Genomic DNA, 15,522 nt, shown 5'->3' on the forward strand with positions numbered 1-15,522 from the left:
TAAATAATATAATCTAAATTTGTTAAAGATTAAAGTGAGTAAATGAAATATTTTCTCACTGAAGATAACATTAGTCACTTAGAAGTGTTTTGAAAGTTCAAAATTATAGCAGGGCGTGGTAGTGCACACTTTTAATCCCAGCACTTGGGAGGCAGGGTCAGGGAGATCTCTATGAGTTCTAGGGCAGCCTGATCTACAAAGAAAGTTCTGGGACAGCTAGGGCTATTAGACAGAAAATAAATTCAAAGTCATTTTGGGAAGCACAGAGGATATAGACACACAGGAGAAGTACACATTTATGTACATACACGCAGTATATATACAGACACTCTACTGAACATTATGCAGTTTAGTTTTCAGTATGCAGTGTTATAGCTGGTTCTGTACCACTACTGGATCTGTAAATTTTCCTGGGCCTCCTGAAAGAGCAGGCAATGATCTTAATCTTGAAGCTATCTCTCTAGACCCCAAATTGACTTCTTTAGTTGAATATACTAGATGCTTTTATTTTGTAGTAATGTACCATTACATTTTACTTTATCTTGTATGGCAGCCTAACATGAAGTGAACTTATCATTAAAAAGAAAGCATAGTGCAAATTTGTAGATAAATGTTTGGAACACACAACAGCTCATGCAGAAAAGAAATTAGCATGTGAAGCAATAGTATGTTAAATAATTCTATTTAGCTATTCCATAACAGGCATAATTTAAGACGTTGTGATACGTACTTCAAGTATTTGAAAGAATTGCCAATTAAATGTAGTGAAACGTTCAATGTCTATATAAACACCAATCACTAAGAACAAAATACAGAATGAATAATGTTTATAATGTGTGCATAAGAAGCATTTCTCATTCGTATTTTCTTTTGTTTCTGTCTATAGTCTAGAGAAGCTTTTGGGGGCCATCACTTCTGCAGCTGAAAGAAATAACAGGGAACGCTTTTCACCAATTGTGGAAGGATTAGAAAATCATGAAGCCTTGCAACTCCAGGTGGGGCCATTTTGTCGTGAATCACTTGTAGAGCTATATTTTGAGTACATGTATTACACCAACTTTTTAGCTGGCATTTACAGAATGGAATATAAAAGTACAATTATTTGTGTTATGAAGAGATTTTTTTTATTTAAAGTCATTTGCAAGTAAGAACATTGTTTCTACATTACTACTAATGTGTCACCCATTATTATCATAGATACCAATTTAATAATTATTGAGAAATCAAAGCCTTAGCAGTCATCTGAACCAAAGGGCAAATAGTTCAGTCAGTACTATTATCTGATGCTCTGGCCTTTTGTAGAAATGTAAGAAGATAGTCAGGTATGGTGGCATAATGTGCCACTCCGGTAGTCAGACATCTGAGCAAGGATCATCACAAGTTCCAGGACAGCCTGTGTCACAAACAACCAAACAAAGATTTCAAAATAGAGATTTCAATATGCTTCTGTTTGTGACTTTCAAACAACAATGAAATCAACTCACCAATGCAGAGGGAATTGGTTTGTATCCCCTGTGTCAGTGACCTTGTAAAAACTCTTTAGACCCAGACTAAGGATGTTTAATTAAAACAAAACAAAACAAAACAAACAACAACAACAACAACAAAAAAACCCTTGTGTTTAGTCATTTCAGGAACTGTCTTTCTTTATTAAAGACTATGTTGGTTTTGTGGTATGAGAAGTCACATTTATTGCCCATCTTTAAAGACAAGAGAGCCTGAACTACATATTTTAATTTGTAATTAATTTTATTTTGTAATTTTATTTAATTATTTCAGCAATTCAGCTTCATGAGTATCATTATCCATTTCTCTATTAGGTGCATAGGCTGAGTGAGATTGCATCACTTATATAACTGGACATGGTGTATAGGAGACAGAATTTGATATCAAAGTGCCCTTTGTTTTAGATAGTGTATATATAATTTGATGCTCCATGAAATACTTTTAAAATATTGTATCATCACTCGAAGAGGTTTTGCGTCTATATTTAATTTATCAAATTATTTTATAGTGGGTATACATATGAAAAATATGTACTTGACATTAGATAAACACAATTGATTTTTCTTTTTTATTGGGTTATTAAGTATTGACAGCTTTTCTATCATAGCTGGAAACTGTCCAACAGATGAATTGGCTTTATTCATAAAGAGAAGCTGTAGTATTATAAAACTGTTATGTGCCTTTAGATATGCAAAAATTTAAAAGTATTCTACTTCAACTATAATAAAGATATTGTTAAACTCCTATCATATGCTTGTTATGCATTAGCATTTTCAAAATTAGGATTTTTCCATGTAGTGTTTTCTAATCTATGACCCAGTTTTCATATTATTAGTTTCAATCTCCATAGAATTTCATATTCTATCATGAAAGCCTGAAATGTCTTCTCGAATGTTTTGCCCTTGTTGCTATGTTGGCTCTGCTTACCTAACTAGATTTTTTTTCAGTGCTAGACATGCATATAATAAGCTTGTACTTTAATTCTAAAGTTTAAGACTCAAGTATTTTATTTAGAATCAAATTTCATTACATTTGGTACTGTTTCCTATATGTGGGACAAGTATATTTACATAGTTTAAAAAATCTTTAAATGAAAACTTAGCCACAATTCTGTGTTATATATTATCTTCAGTTTACTGATCATTGAAATGAATTGCAAGGAGACTAAGTAATCATTTTTCTGAGAATCACACAGCTATTAATGTTTAGAATGATGAAGTGAACGTAATTCTTTGTGATATAAGCATTTAAAACTGTATTGTATGTCCATTCTCTGGCCTTCATGGTGCTGCACAGAATAGAATAAAGTTGCAAGTGTTTAGCAAGTACCATATAGAAAAGTCATAGTTATCTTGCTAAATATTCAAGAAATTATTGAATACTGATTATGTGTGCAAATATCTGCCAACTACAATGTGAAATTTCCTATTTTAATGAGTTGCAAAATTTAGTAATGCATTATATATAGAGTCTACTATTGTGCTAAGAATTATGAGGTGAGTTTATGAGAAAGTATCCTGTAAAAGTAATAAAATATGTTCAGAAAACTGAGATTAGAAACAAAATTTAAAATCTGTTGTTTAACAATGTAATTCGTGTTCTATTTTAACAGAATTACTTTTCTATTTTGGTAGTGTCCTGAGACTTCTTATTAGAATGTCATGAAGTAATTCTGTTAAAATACTGAACTAATTATATTTTAAACTAACACCTTCTTACAGATGTTTTCTAGCTCAGCCATGATAGGATTTTCATTACATTTGTAGTTAAAGAAACAGGTTGAGGATAAATCACACCAACACATGTGTTCTTGTCATTTGCTTTACTTCAGCTTATTTGCACTGTTCAGTCTCCCACACTGTATTTCCTTTATTTCAACTGATTTACACTTGCTAGCCTTTCATCTTCCTTTTCATTTTGTAGTACATTGTCTCTGAAAGAATAATCTATACTCATTTTCTCTATTTTCTAAATTACCTTTCACAATCCAGTTTTCTCACAGCTGCAAAATTAAAAACAAAATGAAACAAAGTTTAATGATATTCTAATTTTAATAGCCAATGATTTGTTTCCCACTCTTAGCTACTTGTCACCATTTATCATATCCTCCTTTAAAATTTTATTCTCCTTGCTTCTCTAGGCACCATTCTTCCTGCATAGTCTCTGAATCACTCTACTTATTCTTTGTTCTTAATCCACATTTTTCTCTTCTGACTTCCCAGGAACATTTTCCCTATACTTGTCTTCATCAATTGTTATTTTACATCCATTTACTTTATATATTGTTATTCGTGTATTCACCAATGTGTGTGTTTGTAAATTTACAAGTTTATTTTCTGCATGCATATTTTCACTTGCTTCTATAGCTTAATATGTAACTGTGTTCTAGCAGATCTCCTGATAGATTGGATGCTCATGTTTCTCTACCTATTCAAATTCATGTCATTGAGTGCCTAACTAGAAATATTATAGGACTCCCACAAGTCACAAATTTAAAGTATCATTTTAAGTGCTATATCATATAATCTTCCAAACAATTTACATGTTATCTCTTTTAAATTACACAGCAAATCTGAGAAGTATAGAAGTAGTAGCTGATGAGGTGATACATGAAGTTAGCCTTGAAATATAAGAATGTGACTGATACTGTATTTTCTAATGTAGAAGAAGTATTAAATTAGACTGAGAGGCAAGAAGGGCTTGTAGTATGTGAAAATGGAGACCCCCATAGTCTGCAAGTGACTTTTACAAAAGAAGATAGAACACCATACAGACATCAACATGAACTTTTCGTGTAGTGGGACAGGAAAACTCAAAGTAAACAGACCACTAATACCCATTTATGGGTAGAGAAAGTAAGATATTTAATGTCTAGTGAGGGCATATTAAAATAGCCCATTTGCCTATGCTACAATTAGTCAGAATGCTGCCATGTCTTTTTAAAATGCCAGGAGCTATGGGAGAAGAGTGTTAGCATTAATTTTTACATATTACAATGTTTTCCATATATATAAAAATAATGCAGAGTGCTTCCGTTATAATTGAATATGGTACACAAAATCATTGCACCAAATACATTTTTCATAATGTGTGATAGCTTTACTCAGTCATACCACACATACATAATATAGTTACCATCTTGGAATTTAAATTAGAATAAAAAATGAAATAAAGGAAATATCTATGAGCTGCCATTAAAATAATCAAGTCGGGCTTCTCTGCAGTTCTTACTGAATTGCTCTGCTTGGAAAAACTGCCTCTGAACTACATAAACAAGAACTGTCTGCATGAACTTAACAGAACAGCTTTCTCACCTCTCATGTACATCATCATCCACTTACTGCCTTTTCTTTAAATGCATATTTCATTTCTCTTCTTCATATACTTCTGATGTAGTCATACTATGCTGTGCTTGTGAGAATTTTATGTGACTTCCTCCCTATACCTCCATACCTTTTTACATAAACAACTTTGTCTGGAAATCCTTCTCCATTCCTGGACTTAATTAACTTGCCATGTACATTTGTATAGTTCTTCATAAATACTTATTTTCACTTAAACCATTTTTCCCTATCTCCTACTATGGACAGGGTAAAGAAAGACTTTTTAATGTCAACAGAGTACTTAATAAGGTCAAATGTGTGACAGTGTCAGTAAAATTTTAAAAGTACAATTTTTCACAGCTAATAGCAATATGGAAAATCTGTCTGAGAATGCCCTAGAGTTGGCAATTACTTTACTCGATAACTATGAATTGTGATCAAACAAGGCAGACAAATGTTTGTGGTTTCTGAAACCTTTTAGTTAAATAAAAGCTTCTATAATTTGTCCAGGTACTTTGGGAAAATGCTCATATGGAATCACATTTTTATTAATGTATTTATTTTCACATGCATTCACCAAGTATCAGGTATATACATAGTATACATGATAATTATTAAATGTATATGAATAAAAAATAGATAATATAAAAATGTCCAGTGTAAGAAACAATTTAATAAGAATAGGCACCACTTATATTTCCTGGTTTGCCATATGAATTATGGTCTGACTCCATCACATTTGTATTCAGGGGCAGAATTTACTTTCTCTGATTTTTTAAAATACTTTATTTCTCATTGAATATTTATTAAGGCAGAAATAAATATGGGAAGGTAAATTGTATTTAACAATGCTAGAATGACACATTATAGTGTGTAGAGAGATTCCAGTAGTACAATAAAAGGTTCTTGTCCTCTCTTTTTGGCTTATTAGCCATGTGACCTCAAAGAAATCATCTCATTTTTATAGGTTTATTCCTTTTCCTATATATAAACATATTGGGCCAGCTTTAGGTTATTTACTTTTTACCTCTGGAGATGGACTATTTTGAGAACAGATTCATTTTGCTCAGTAAGAGGACAATAGCATTCAATCACATCTTTAAAGATTTATATCATTGGAAGCTGAGCATCAAAGTTTTGAAACATTCATTATTTGGGAATGAGGGTTGTAATTATTCAGAGCTTAGCTCAGAGGGTCCGATAGCCCTGTCTTCATTAATGCCTCCCATGCAATGCTATTCAGACAGACCTCCTGCAATATTTTTTATGTTGTCCTGACATGGTAGCTATAAACTGCATGTATTTCTCCAGCCATTGGACTATTGCTAGTGAAGCCGAGTGTATTATTTAGTTTCTAGTAAAGTTAATCTATCATTAAAAGATCGTGTATTGAATAGCAGAGTTCTGTAGTGTTCATGCTTGTGAAACTGCATATGCACATTTGTGAAACTATAAACTTGGAAGATGGAACTGCATTGTGTATGATACTTCATGGAATGTATGTGGATCAAACACAATTTTCTCATTTTGCTTTTTTAATTTGTACTTCAATATATAGTTTGGTAACTGTTATTCTAGATATTATTAAATCAATTTCAATGTTTTATAAATAATGTATAGCTATAATAGTAGATGCTCCTAATTTATCATCTGTGATGCAAGAGGTAAAATTTTTCATCTTATACAGCCATACAGTTTTTATTGCATGAATATATATGTGGAATTTCTAATATATCTGGAACATTCCTGAATTGTTTTCTATTTTTATTAAAATACTTTAACTTGAAAGTATAATTTTCTTTCTTTCTATTTGACTTCGCATAAGTCATTTATCTCCTATAATTCTCAACTTCTCTATATGAGAAAGATAATACTTATATCATGTCTTTTATGAGAATAACTTTGTGGTTAAATTATATAAAGCATCTAATGCATTGTCCAGTAATTTATAAAAGTTAAACAATACAGATGACAAAGGTTATGGTTTTTCACTTAGTTATTTGGATTTATATATTTGAAACAGATGATTGGTATTTCATAATAATGTATTTTGCCTGTTGAAATAATTATTTAATTTTAATTTCAAGATAGTTTTGATAATTTATATTTGTAATTCCTAAATTATTGTTCTCTGAATGGCATAAGTATGTTACAAAAATGGATAAATAGGCATTCCTTTACTTACATTAATGCAGAGTTAGTATGTCTATAAAAGTACTTCCTTAGAAAATTTAGTTTGCAGTTGATATATTACTGTTTTAGAATTTTGTAAGCGATAAATGGCATTTTTGTTGCCTTTACTTGTTTGACTACTGGGTTTAAATTATCTCTGACTTATTTGCATCATAGACTCCAGATTCGACTTTAAAAAGAAATTCATCCTGCTTGTTTTGTGATTCTTCTTGCTGTAGCTAGTTTATTGTATATATGTGTAATAAAAGTATGTACATGTAAAAACATAAAAAAACATTAAAAAATAAGTATTCACCTGTGTTTGTGTATATTATATATAAAGTTTTTAATGGCGGTATAGTCTTTATATTATTTTATATAATATCATATTGATATTGGTTTATTCATCAATTTTGACTTTTGCTATTTTTCATGTCTTTAATAAATAGTTCTATTTCTATAAAGGTATTTCTATAAGAGTGGTTAACCTGTTTCTTATGAGAATGTTGTCTTTACTTGTAATGTATTTTTTAAATTTTTTATTAATTTATTCTTGTTACATCTCAATGGCTATCCCATCCCTTGTATCCTCCCATTCTTCCCTCCCTTCCATTTTTCCCTTATTCCCCTCCCCTATGACTGTTCCCCTGTATATGCATGAAGCTAGAATATCTTCTGGCAATAAGAACCCTAGCAGATGGTAAATTTTCTGCCTATTAATTTTGAGTTGGGCATGTACTTTGGCTTGTTCTGTCATGTCATAGTTTTAACTTAACAAGACTCATTCATGAGAATGCATTAATATAAGGTTGCACTCAATATATATTCACATATTCTAGTCTTTGGGGTACTATAAAGATTTAGTCAATTTCCTATTGTATAAAGTACAAGCCTGTACTCAAATAAACATAAAATTCCCAATAGCATGCAGTATTCCTTTTTATGTAATGCAAAACATGTGATATATATTTATTTGCCTAAATTTTTCGGCTGGCACTTGAGCATTCCTAGAAACTGGAATATATTGTTCAGTTATTTTTGTGTATTTAAGAATTTTATACTCACTTATATCTGCATACTAGCCCAAGGGGCATGTCCCACGAAAGCCTTCACTTACCAGGAAACTGGGACAGAGGGGAAGGCATCCTATTGGGACTCTAAATGAGAGACGCATGGGAGAATAGCAAAATAAAAGGATCCAGAGGGTCCTAGAAATCTACAAGTAGAACAATATGATAGGCAGATTTGGGCCCAGAGGTCCCGCTCAAACTAAGGCACCAGCCAAGGACAATACAGGAGGTAAACTTTAAACCCCTTCCCAGATCTAGCCAATGGTCAGAATATTCTCCACAGTTGAGTGGAGAGTGTGATACGACTTTCTCACATACTCTGGTGCCTCACATTTGACCATGTCCCCTGGAGGGGGAGACCTGGTGGCACTCTGAGGAAGGACAGCAAGTAGCCAAGAAGAGACTTGATACCCTATGAGACTATATAGGGGGACGTAATCCCCCTCAGGAACAGTCATAGGGGAGGGGAATAATGGGAAAATGGGGGGGGGGAGGAATGGGAGGATACAAGGGATGGGATAAACATTGAGATGTAACAAGAATAAATTAATAAAAAAAAAAAAAAGAATTTTATTAACAACCTTAGTTCTGTTTCCTAGACAAAATATTTGACATTCAATACTAGATTTGCACAGTAGCTTCATTTTGCCAATAACTTGAGTGTACAGTATTTTTATACAAAACCAAAGGAATATACCTTTTAATGCTTTGAAAAATTAACATAAAGTTCAAGGTGTGTTGAAGTCAAATTAAAATGCAAAAGCATCATTTTTCTTCTATTAAAGTTTTTTTCCAGTAGTTTTAGTTCATTCATCTTTCTGTGTATGCTTAACATTTTTTTCACACTTGATTTTCCCCGAGTTTTTTGTGTAGTCCACTCTTCCACTCATATACTCTCATTAATTAAAATGTACCTCTTTTCCATTCATGAATTAGTCATTTGCCTTCTATCTGAGCAGTATTTTTTAAAACTTTCACTTAGTAATAATGTGTGGAACATCTAGAAACAATCATCTTACTGATTTGCTTCTGATTTATAATTCTAAAAGTAAGTCTCTTTATTTTATAAGAGGTGCCTCAATTCACCTATCAGTTTATGAAACATTTATTTGAAAATGCTTTCCCTGCTCATTATTATATAAGACATATTAGCAACTGGGTCATAGTGTTTTCTAATTAATAGTAGTTCATATATATAAAATTTTTTATTTTCTATGTTAACCATTTTTAGTTATTCATTTTAATATCTTATATACTTTGTGTAAATGCATCTTGATAAAAATCCCCTGAGGAATGTGTAATGGTATCTCCAAGTTATGTAATGGTATCTCCAAGTTATGTAATGTACTTTTATAAATTTGATTTACATTTGAAATGTGTTCATACCTATGTAGAGTTTAGTTCTTTTGCTATATACAAATAACCAGACATGACAGATGGATTTTATGATCTTTCCAAAGGGCTTAGTGTTTATTCTTTGTCAATTTGGTGTTTCTTAAGGCAAGTTGAATATCCTTTCATATTGTTCAGCAAAGAAAACCACTTAACTCTTATATTGTTATATTAGTTTTGGACAGCATAATTTTGATTGGTAATGTTGTTTATAATACAAAGTCATAATCATCATTATACAGAAAGGAAAATTTGCATTTATGTTTATATATATATATATATATATATATATATATATATATATATGCCTTCACTTTATGTGTTCTTTACTGAACGTAAATGAATAAACACATTTTTTTTCTTTGTAGGTTGCCTGCATGCAGTTCATAAATGCACTTGTCACTTCTCCATATGATCTTGATTTTCGAATTCATTTGAGGAATGAATTCCTCCGTTCTGGACTAAAAGCAATGCTCCCGGTAAGTTAAATGTATCCATTTACTGTGCTGTTGAACTTTAAATATTCTTTACTCTTCAAGTAAAAATACAATTTGAAAGAGCACACAAATAAAATATTAAATATTTTGCAAGCTTCTTTTTATGCCATGATAGTATTATTCTCATTATTAATATGTATGCTTTATAATTTTGTTAATGATGTGACCCAAGCATAATACTTTTTGTCTTAAATAAAAAGGGTTTTATGTTCTATCAATTTTGAGACTGTAGTACATGGTAGCCTAGGTTTTATTTATTTATTATTTTGTAAATTCACTTAAATGTTTTCTGACTTCTTTGATACTTTACAGTGATTTCATATATAGTCCGCATAAGTATGCATATTGAGGTTTGGTTAGTATATTTGGGATACTTGGCTTGAGTATGGCATTTTTATTAGGCTGCGTTGGCAATTTCTCTAAAGAGAAACAGTTTCATTTTTTAAATTGAATGTGAATGTTTATTCTAATTAGGGTAATATTAAATAATGTTTGGAATAATTTTATAGTCTCTATCTGTGATAAATGAGCACCCTCACTCTGTGAATTCCAGTACCCAGTGTTTACCTTATATTTTATTTATTATGCATATTTTCTGAAAAATGACTTTTTAAAATGTTTTTATTTGTGCTTTGAGAATTTCAAACTGTACATTTCATCATATTCTTTCTCCTTCCCCAGCTTCTGCAAGATCTTTCCCACCTTTTTACCCACCCCATTTCATGTTCTTTCTCCCTCTTTCAAACAACACCAAAAATGCCAAAAACATGGTTTATGTTGGCTTACTGTTCCTGAGCATATGGCTGGCCATGGGCTGTGGTGGACATACCCACTATCATTTTATTGATGAGAATTGATTTTCCCTCTTCCAGCAGCTCTCAAATGTGAACAGCTTCTTGGATGGGGGTGGATATTTAACTGTCCGTTATGTTCTGCTTCAGATTTCAGTGCTTTCTCAGCATGAAGAAAGTAGAAAGCATTATATTTCTTCTCCTAAAGTTTTGGAATAAATCCTATAGGGGTTCTCAAATATTTCCTTTAGATGGTTGGTTTAAATATACCTAAGTATGGCTCTAAATGTGATCTGAATGTGTATAACACTCGCTCTAGAAAGAGTGTCAAAATCATACTGAGAGTGGGTTAAGAATGTTTAGTTTGAATATAAACTGATTAAAAATTTAATCTATAGACTCACAGGCCTTTATTACACTGGGGATAATTTCTTTACTTCTATGCCTTTTAAAATTCCTTGTTATTTTTGTCATTTATTTTTCAGAATTTAGTAGAGTAAAATGATCATCTTCAATATATACTAAAATATTCCTTATATGTCAATTGGTACATAATTAATGTATCAACTATCTAAATATTTTCTTATAAAGAATTATAATATATAGTATCAAGCAAAATCTTTGTATAGTCATTGAACCTTGAATATATTAATAAATAAGTATAAGCCATTTTAATGTTTCTTTTATATTTATCTCCATTTTATAGACTGCTTGAATAAGAGGATTTCTGTAATAAATTCAATGAATTCGGCATGTTTAAGACTACTATCAGCGATTGGCTTGTAGATCAAAAGTTATACCTTAGTAGTATAATTAATTGGTAGGGGAAATAGTTTCGTTTTCCAGTATCTATTAAATCAACACATTTGGAGGGGAGGGGGGATGCAGGGTTTTTTATGTATTCCTGGCTGTCTTGGGTTCACTTTGTAGACCAGGTTGGCATCAAACTCAGAGATCCACCCGCTTCTGCGTTGAGAGTGAGGGGACTAAAGGCATCCACCATCACACCTGGCTCAACACAATATTTTTATTTTATTATAATTTATTCACATTACAATCTGCTCACTCTTATCTTCTTGTACTCACCCTTCCTATCTCTTAACACTGAACGTTTTAGAATTAATTATCAGAACCTTCATGACAATTCAATTAATCTTAGCATTATGTGAAATTTATTTTCATATTCCCACTATCACTGTAGATTAATTTTTGCTGCTAAATGGAATATAGATTATTTTCTTTGGATAATTTTGCTTTAGTAGTTTGGTAAAAATGAATAGATATATATTCTATAGCAACATTTATTTTTTTTATTTTTTTTCTTTCTATTTGAAAATATTTTTATTTGCTTGTTTATTGCTCTATCCTAGGAGCAATAGCTGTTTTTCTTTTCCCTTCTTTTTTTTTTTAATTAATTTATTCTTGTTACATCTCAATGGTTATCCCATCCCTTGTATCCTCCCATTCCTACCCCCCCCCATTTTCCCATTATTCTCCTCCCCTATGACTGTTCCTGAGGGGGATTTCTTCCCCCTGTATATGCTCATAGGGTATCAAGTCTCTTCTTGGCTTCCTCTGAGTGCCACCAGGTCTCCCCCTCCAGGGGACATGGTCAAATGTGAGGCACCATAGTATGTGAGAAAGTCGTATCACACTTTCCACTCAACTGTGGAGAATAATCTGACCATTGGCTAGATCTGGGAAGGGGTTTAAAGTTTACCTCCTGTATTGTCCTTGGCTGGTGCCTTAGTTTGAGCGGGACCCCTGGGCCCAAATCTGCCTATCATATTGTTCTACTTGTAGATTTCTACGACCCTCTGGATCCTTCTACTTTGCTATTCTCCCATGCGTCTCTCATTTAGAGTCCCAATAGGATGCCTTCCCCTCTGTCCCAGTTTCCTGGTAAGTGAAGGCTTTCGTGGGACATGCCCCTTGGGCTAGTATGCAGATATAAGTAGGTATATACCATGTGAGTCTTTCTGCTTCTGGGTTAACTCACTCATTATGATCATTTCTAGCTCAATCCATTTATCCACAAATTTCGGGAATTCCTTGTTTTTAATAGCTGAGTAGTATTCCATAGTGTATATGTACCACAGCAACATTTAAAACATATTTGGTTTTGAAATAATTTATATCGATGTTTAAAATTTCTGTAATTTGTTTCAGTGCTGACATGGTAATATGACGCATACACATTATATAATTCTGTATTCCAATAATTCTCTTTTTCTTCAAAGTAGGTAACTCAATCCAAACAAGTTACTTTAGAAGAAACTAACTGGAAATAATTTTATTTGTTATATGCTTTATATGAGACTGTTTAGAATTAATCTTAATATATATTTGGTGAATTATATGTAAACATTTGTTAATTAAGTATAGAGATTGAAAGAACTAACATAAAAAGTGCTTTGATTTGTGGTTTCCTTTACTAGTTGCCACTACTTCCCTGTTAATCATTGTTCTTCTTAAATGAAAGTGGAAGCTAAACAGAAAGAAGAAATGCATCTTTTTTTTAACCTAATTTGAAGTACACCTTGCTTACATCTCCTTTTAGAATTCAAGCTCAACTCTGAACATCATAATCCCAGTTTGGGTATCATCGTTGGGCATTCACAGTTGTGATTATCGATTTGAGTTTTCAAAGCTGCAACTTAATGGATATTAAAAGATATTTCAGGTGATATATACTAAGCCCAACAATCTCTAGTGTGTCATGCTTCCAATGTTATTTATATTATTATTGGGAAAATTGTCAGAAGACTGTAATGTATGCCCTTATGATGTATTACAAAAAAAAATCTTTCATGCCCAAGTTGGTATTTTGTCATCAGGCTAAATGAAAACAAAAGATTGGCATGGTGGTCAGCTGTATCTTGATGCTTAAAAACCTTACAACTTTAAAATCACAAAATACTATTCATGAAAAAATTGTACAGTATTTCCAGGCCATACTTGGGACTGTTGTGCTTGAATATATCTTTGCACTTGTTCTTCATTAACACAATTGATCTATATTTGCTGTATTTTCTTGATGCCAGAAGCACATGTGAATGTTCTAACTGCATGATTTCTTTTGTGATCTTTCATGAGTACGTTTAATCAGAATGACAGCATTATGATGGTGTTGTTATAGAAGTGATTGTTAATATATTAAAGTGAATAGTGAAGATACGGCATGGAAAGAAAATGTACAGGATGGCATGAGGTTCTTTCATTTTAAAATAGAAAACCTTAGCTACATTTACTTTCGCTTAAGAAATCAAGGTCCTGGCTCAGTTTTTGATATTGCATCTGTGTCTAAATTGATAATTTTGCTCTGTCCTTGATTTGAAAGTATGCTAACTTTAAATTGTCATTCAATTGCTGAATTATATATTTTTATAGGATCTTAAAGAAAAAGAGAATGATGAGCTTGATATTCAATTGAGAGTGTTTGAAGAGAACAAAGAAGATGACCTAACTGAATTATCCCACCGTCTCAATGACATTCGAGCTGAAATGGAATATCCTCTGACAAACAACAAACTAATTTTATGCATATGTTGAAAAGCAGGAATTAAGGATAGGTTTTTAAACATTTTTCTTAGAGTTATCATCTGTAAACCAAGTTATAAGTGTTTATTTATGTTGTCACTCTGATACGATGCTATCCTTGATATCCATCCGTGCTAAGCAATTGTAACTCTGCTTTGATGATACACTCAGACTGTTGAGATCTGCATGATGGCTCACTGTATTGAAGATACATTCTGCTCAGTGGTCTTGAATATACATGAGTTTAAGAGTCTAAGGCAGTATATCTTATGAATATTAAGGAGGGGAAGTTCTTTGAGTTCATATGTGACATTAGCTAAGAGACATTTTGTATTTATTAAATGATATTCCACATACAGATGCAATTCTCTGGAAATGAATGTCTTATTCCTTATCAGATATTTGTGTTCCTTAATGATAGGAAAATTGTTAGATAAAATAGTAGCTGTCTATGGCAAAGCAATGTTGTAAAAAGTACTTATATTAAATACAACAGGATATAATCTTATCATGGACTCTACCTGATGTGAAATTGCTTGAGATATAAGATATGATTGTCATAGCACTGCCATTTGTTTCTCACCCGTTAAATTTTACTTGTGGGTTATATGAAGTAGGAAAACATTTCACAATCTGACCTGTGCTTTTCTGCCTGTAATGTTTTCTCCCCATTCTTTTTTGAGTATTCTAACAAACTGGAGCATTATTTTCCTCCTTAAAACACTCATAGAACTTTATTTGCCTTGTTTTTCATATACACTTCTCCTACCCTTACATAAAAGTATTGGGCAAACATAAATACAAAGACTAGAAATTGTGTTATCATAGGAAATAATTTCTAGCTCAAGATTAGTAACAGCAGCCAGGCAGGGTAGTATATACCATTAATTCCAGCACTCAGGGAGATAGGGGAATGTGGATCTTTGTAAATTTGAGTCCAGCCTTCAGTACAAAGTAAGTCAAGGACAGCCAAGATTACATAGATAAATCCTGCCTTGATACCCTGTCCAATTAGTAACAGTAATCTTTTGCAGCATCACTAATATAAATTCTATTTATTTTGATTAATAAACATGCATTTTATTAATTTATATAATCAGTTATTTGATCTATTCTGTAGCAATTTAGGATGCTTATGATACATTAACCCACCATTATTATATATGATTTTAAATCCTGCCTTGTATATTTAATTCTACTGCCCATTTCATGTTGTTTCAAGATATTGGGG

At 31.9% G+C, this 15,522-nt stretch overlaps 1 protein-coding gene across 3 annotated transcripts in view; it reads left to right on the top strand.

Moving 5' to 3' along the window:
* The window catches only part of Diaph2 (diaphanous related formin 2), a 730,565-nt gene that overhangs the window by 185,384 nt on the left and 529,659 nt on the right, over positions 1-15,522 (top strand). For all 3 annotated transcript variants that reach the window (XM_051142209.1, XM_051142210.1, XM_051142211.1), the window contains 3 exons: positions 887-995; positions 9,832-9,942; positions 14,142-14,260. In XM_051142209.1, the coding sequence (XP_050998166.1) occupies positions 887-995; positions 9,832-9,942; positions 14,142-14,260 (339 nt within the window). The remainder of the gene's footprint in view (positions 1-886; positions 996-9,831; positions 9,943-14,141; positions 14,261-15,522) is intronic.

Source organism: Acomys russatus, chromosome X (genome assembly GCF_903995435.1).
Source record: "Acomys russatus chromosome X, mAcoRus1.1, whole genome shotgun sequence".
Lineage (NCBI taxonomy): Eukaryota > Metazoa > Chordata > Mammalia > Rodentia > Muridae > Acomys > Acomys russatus.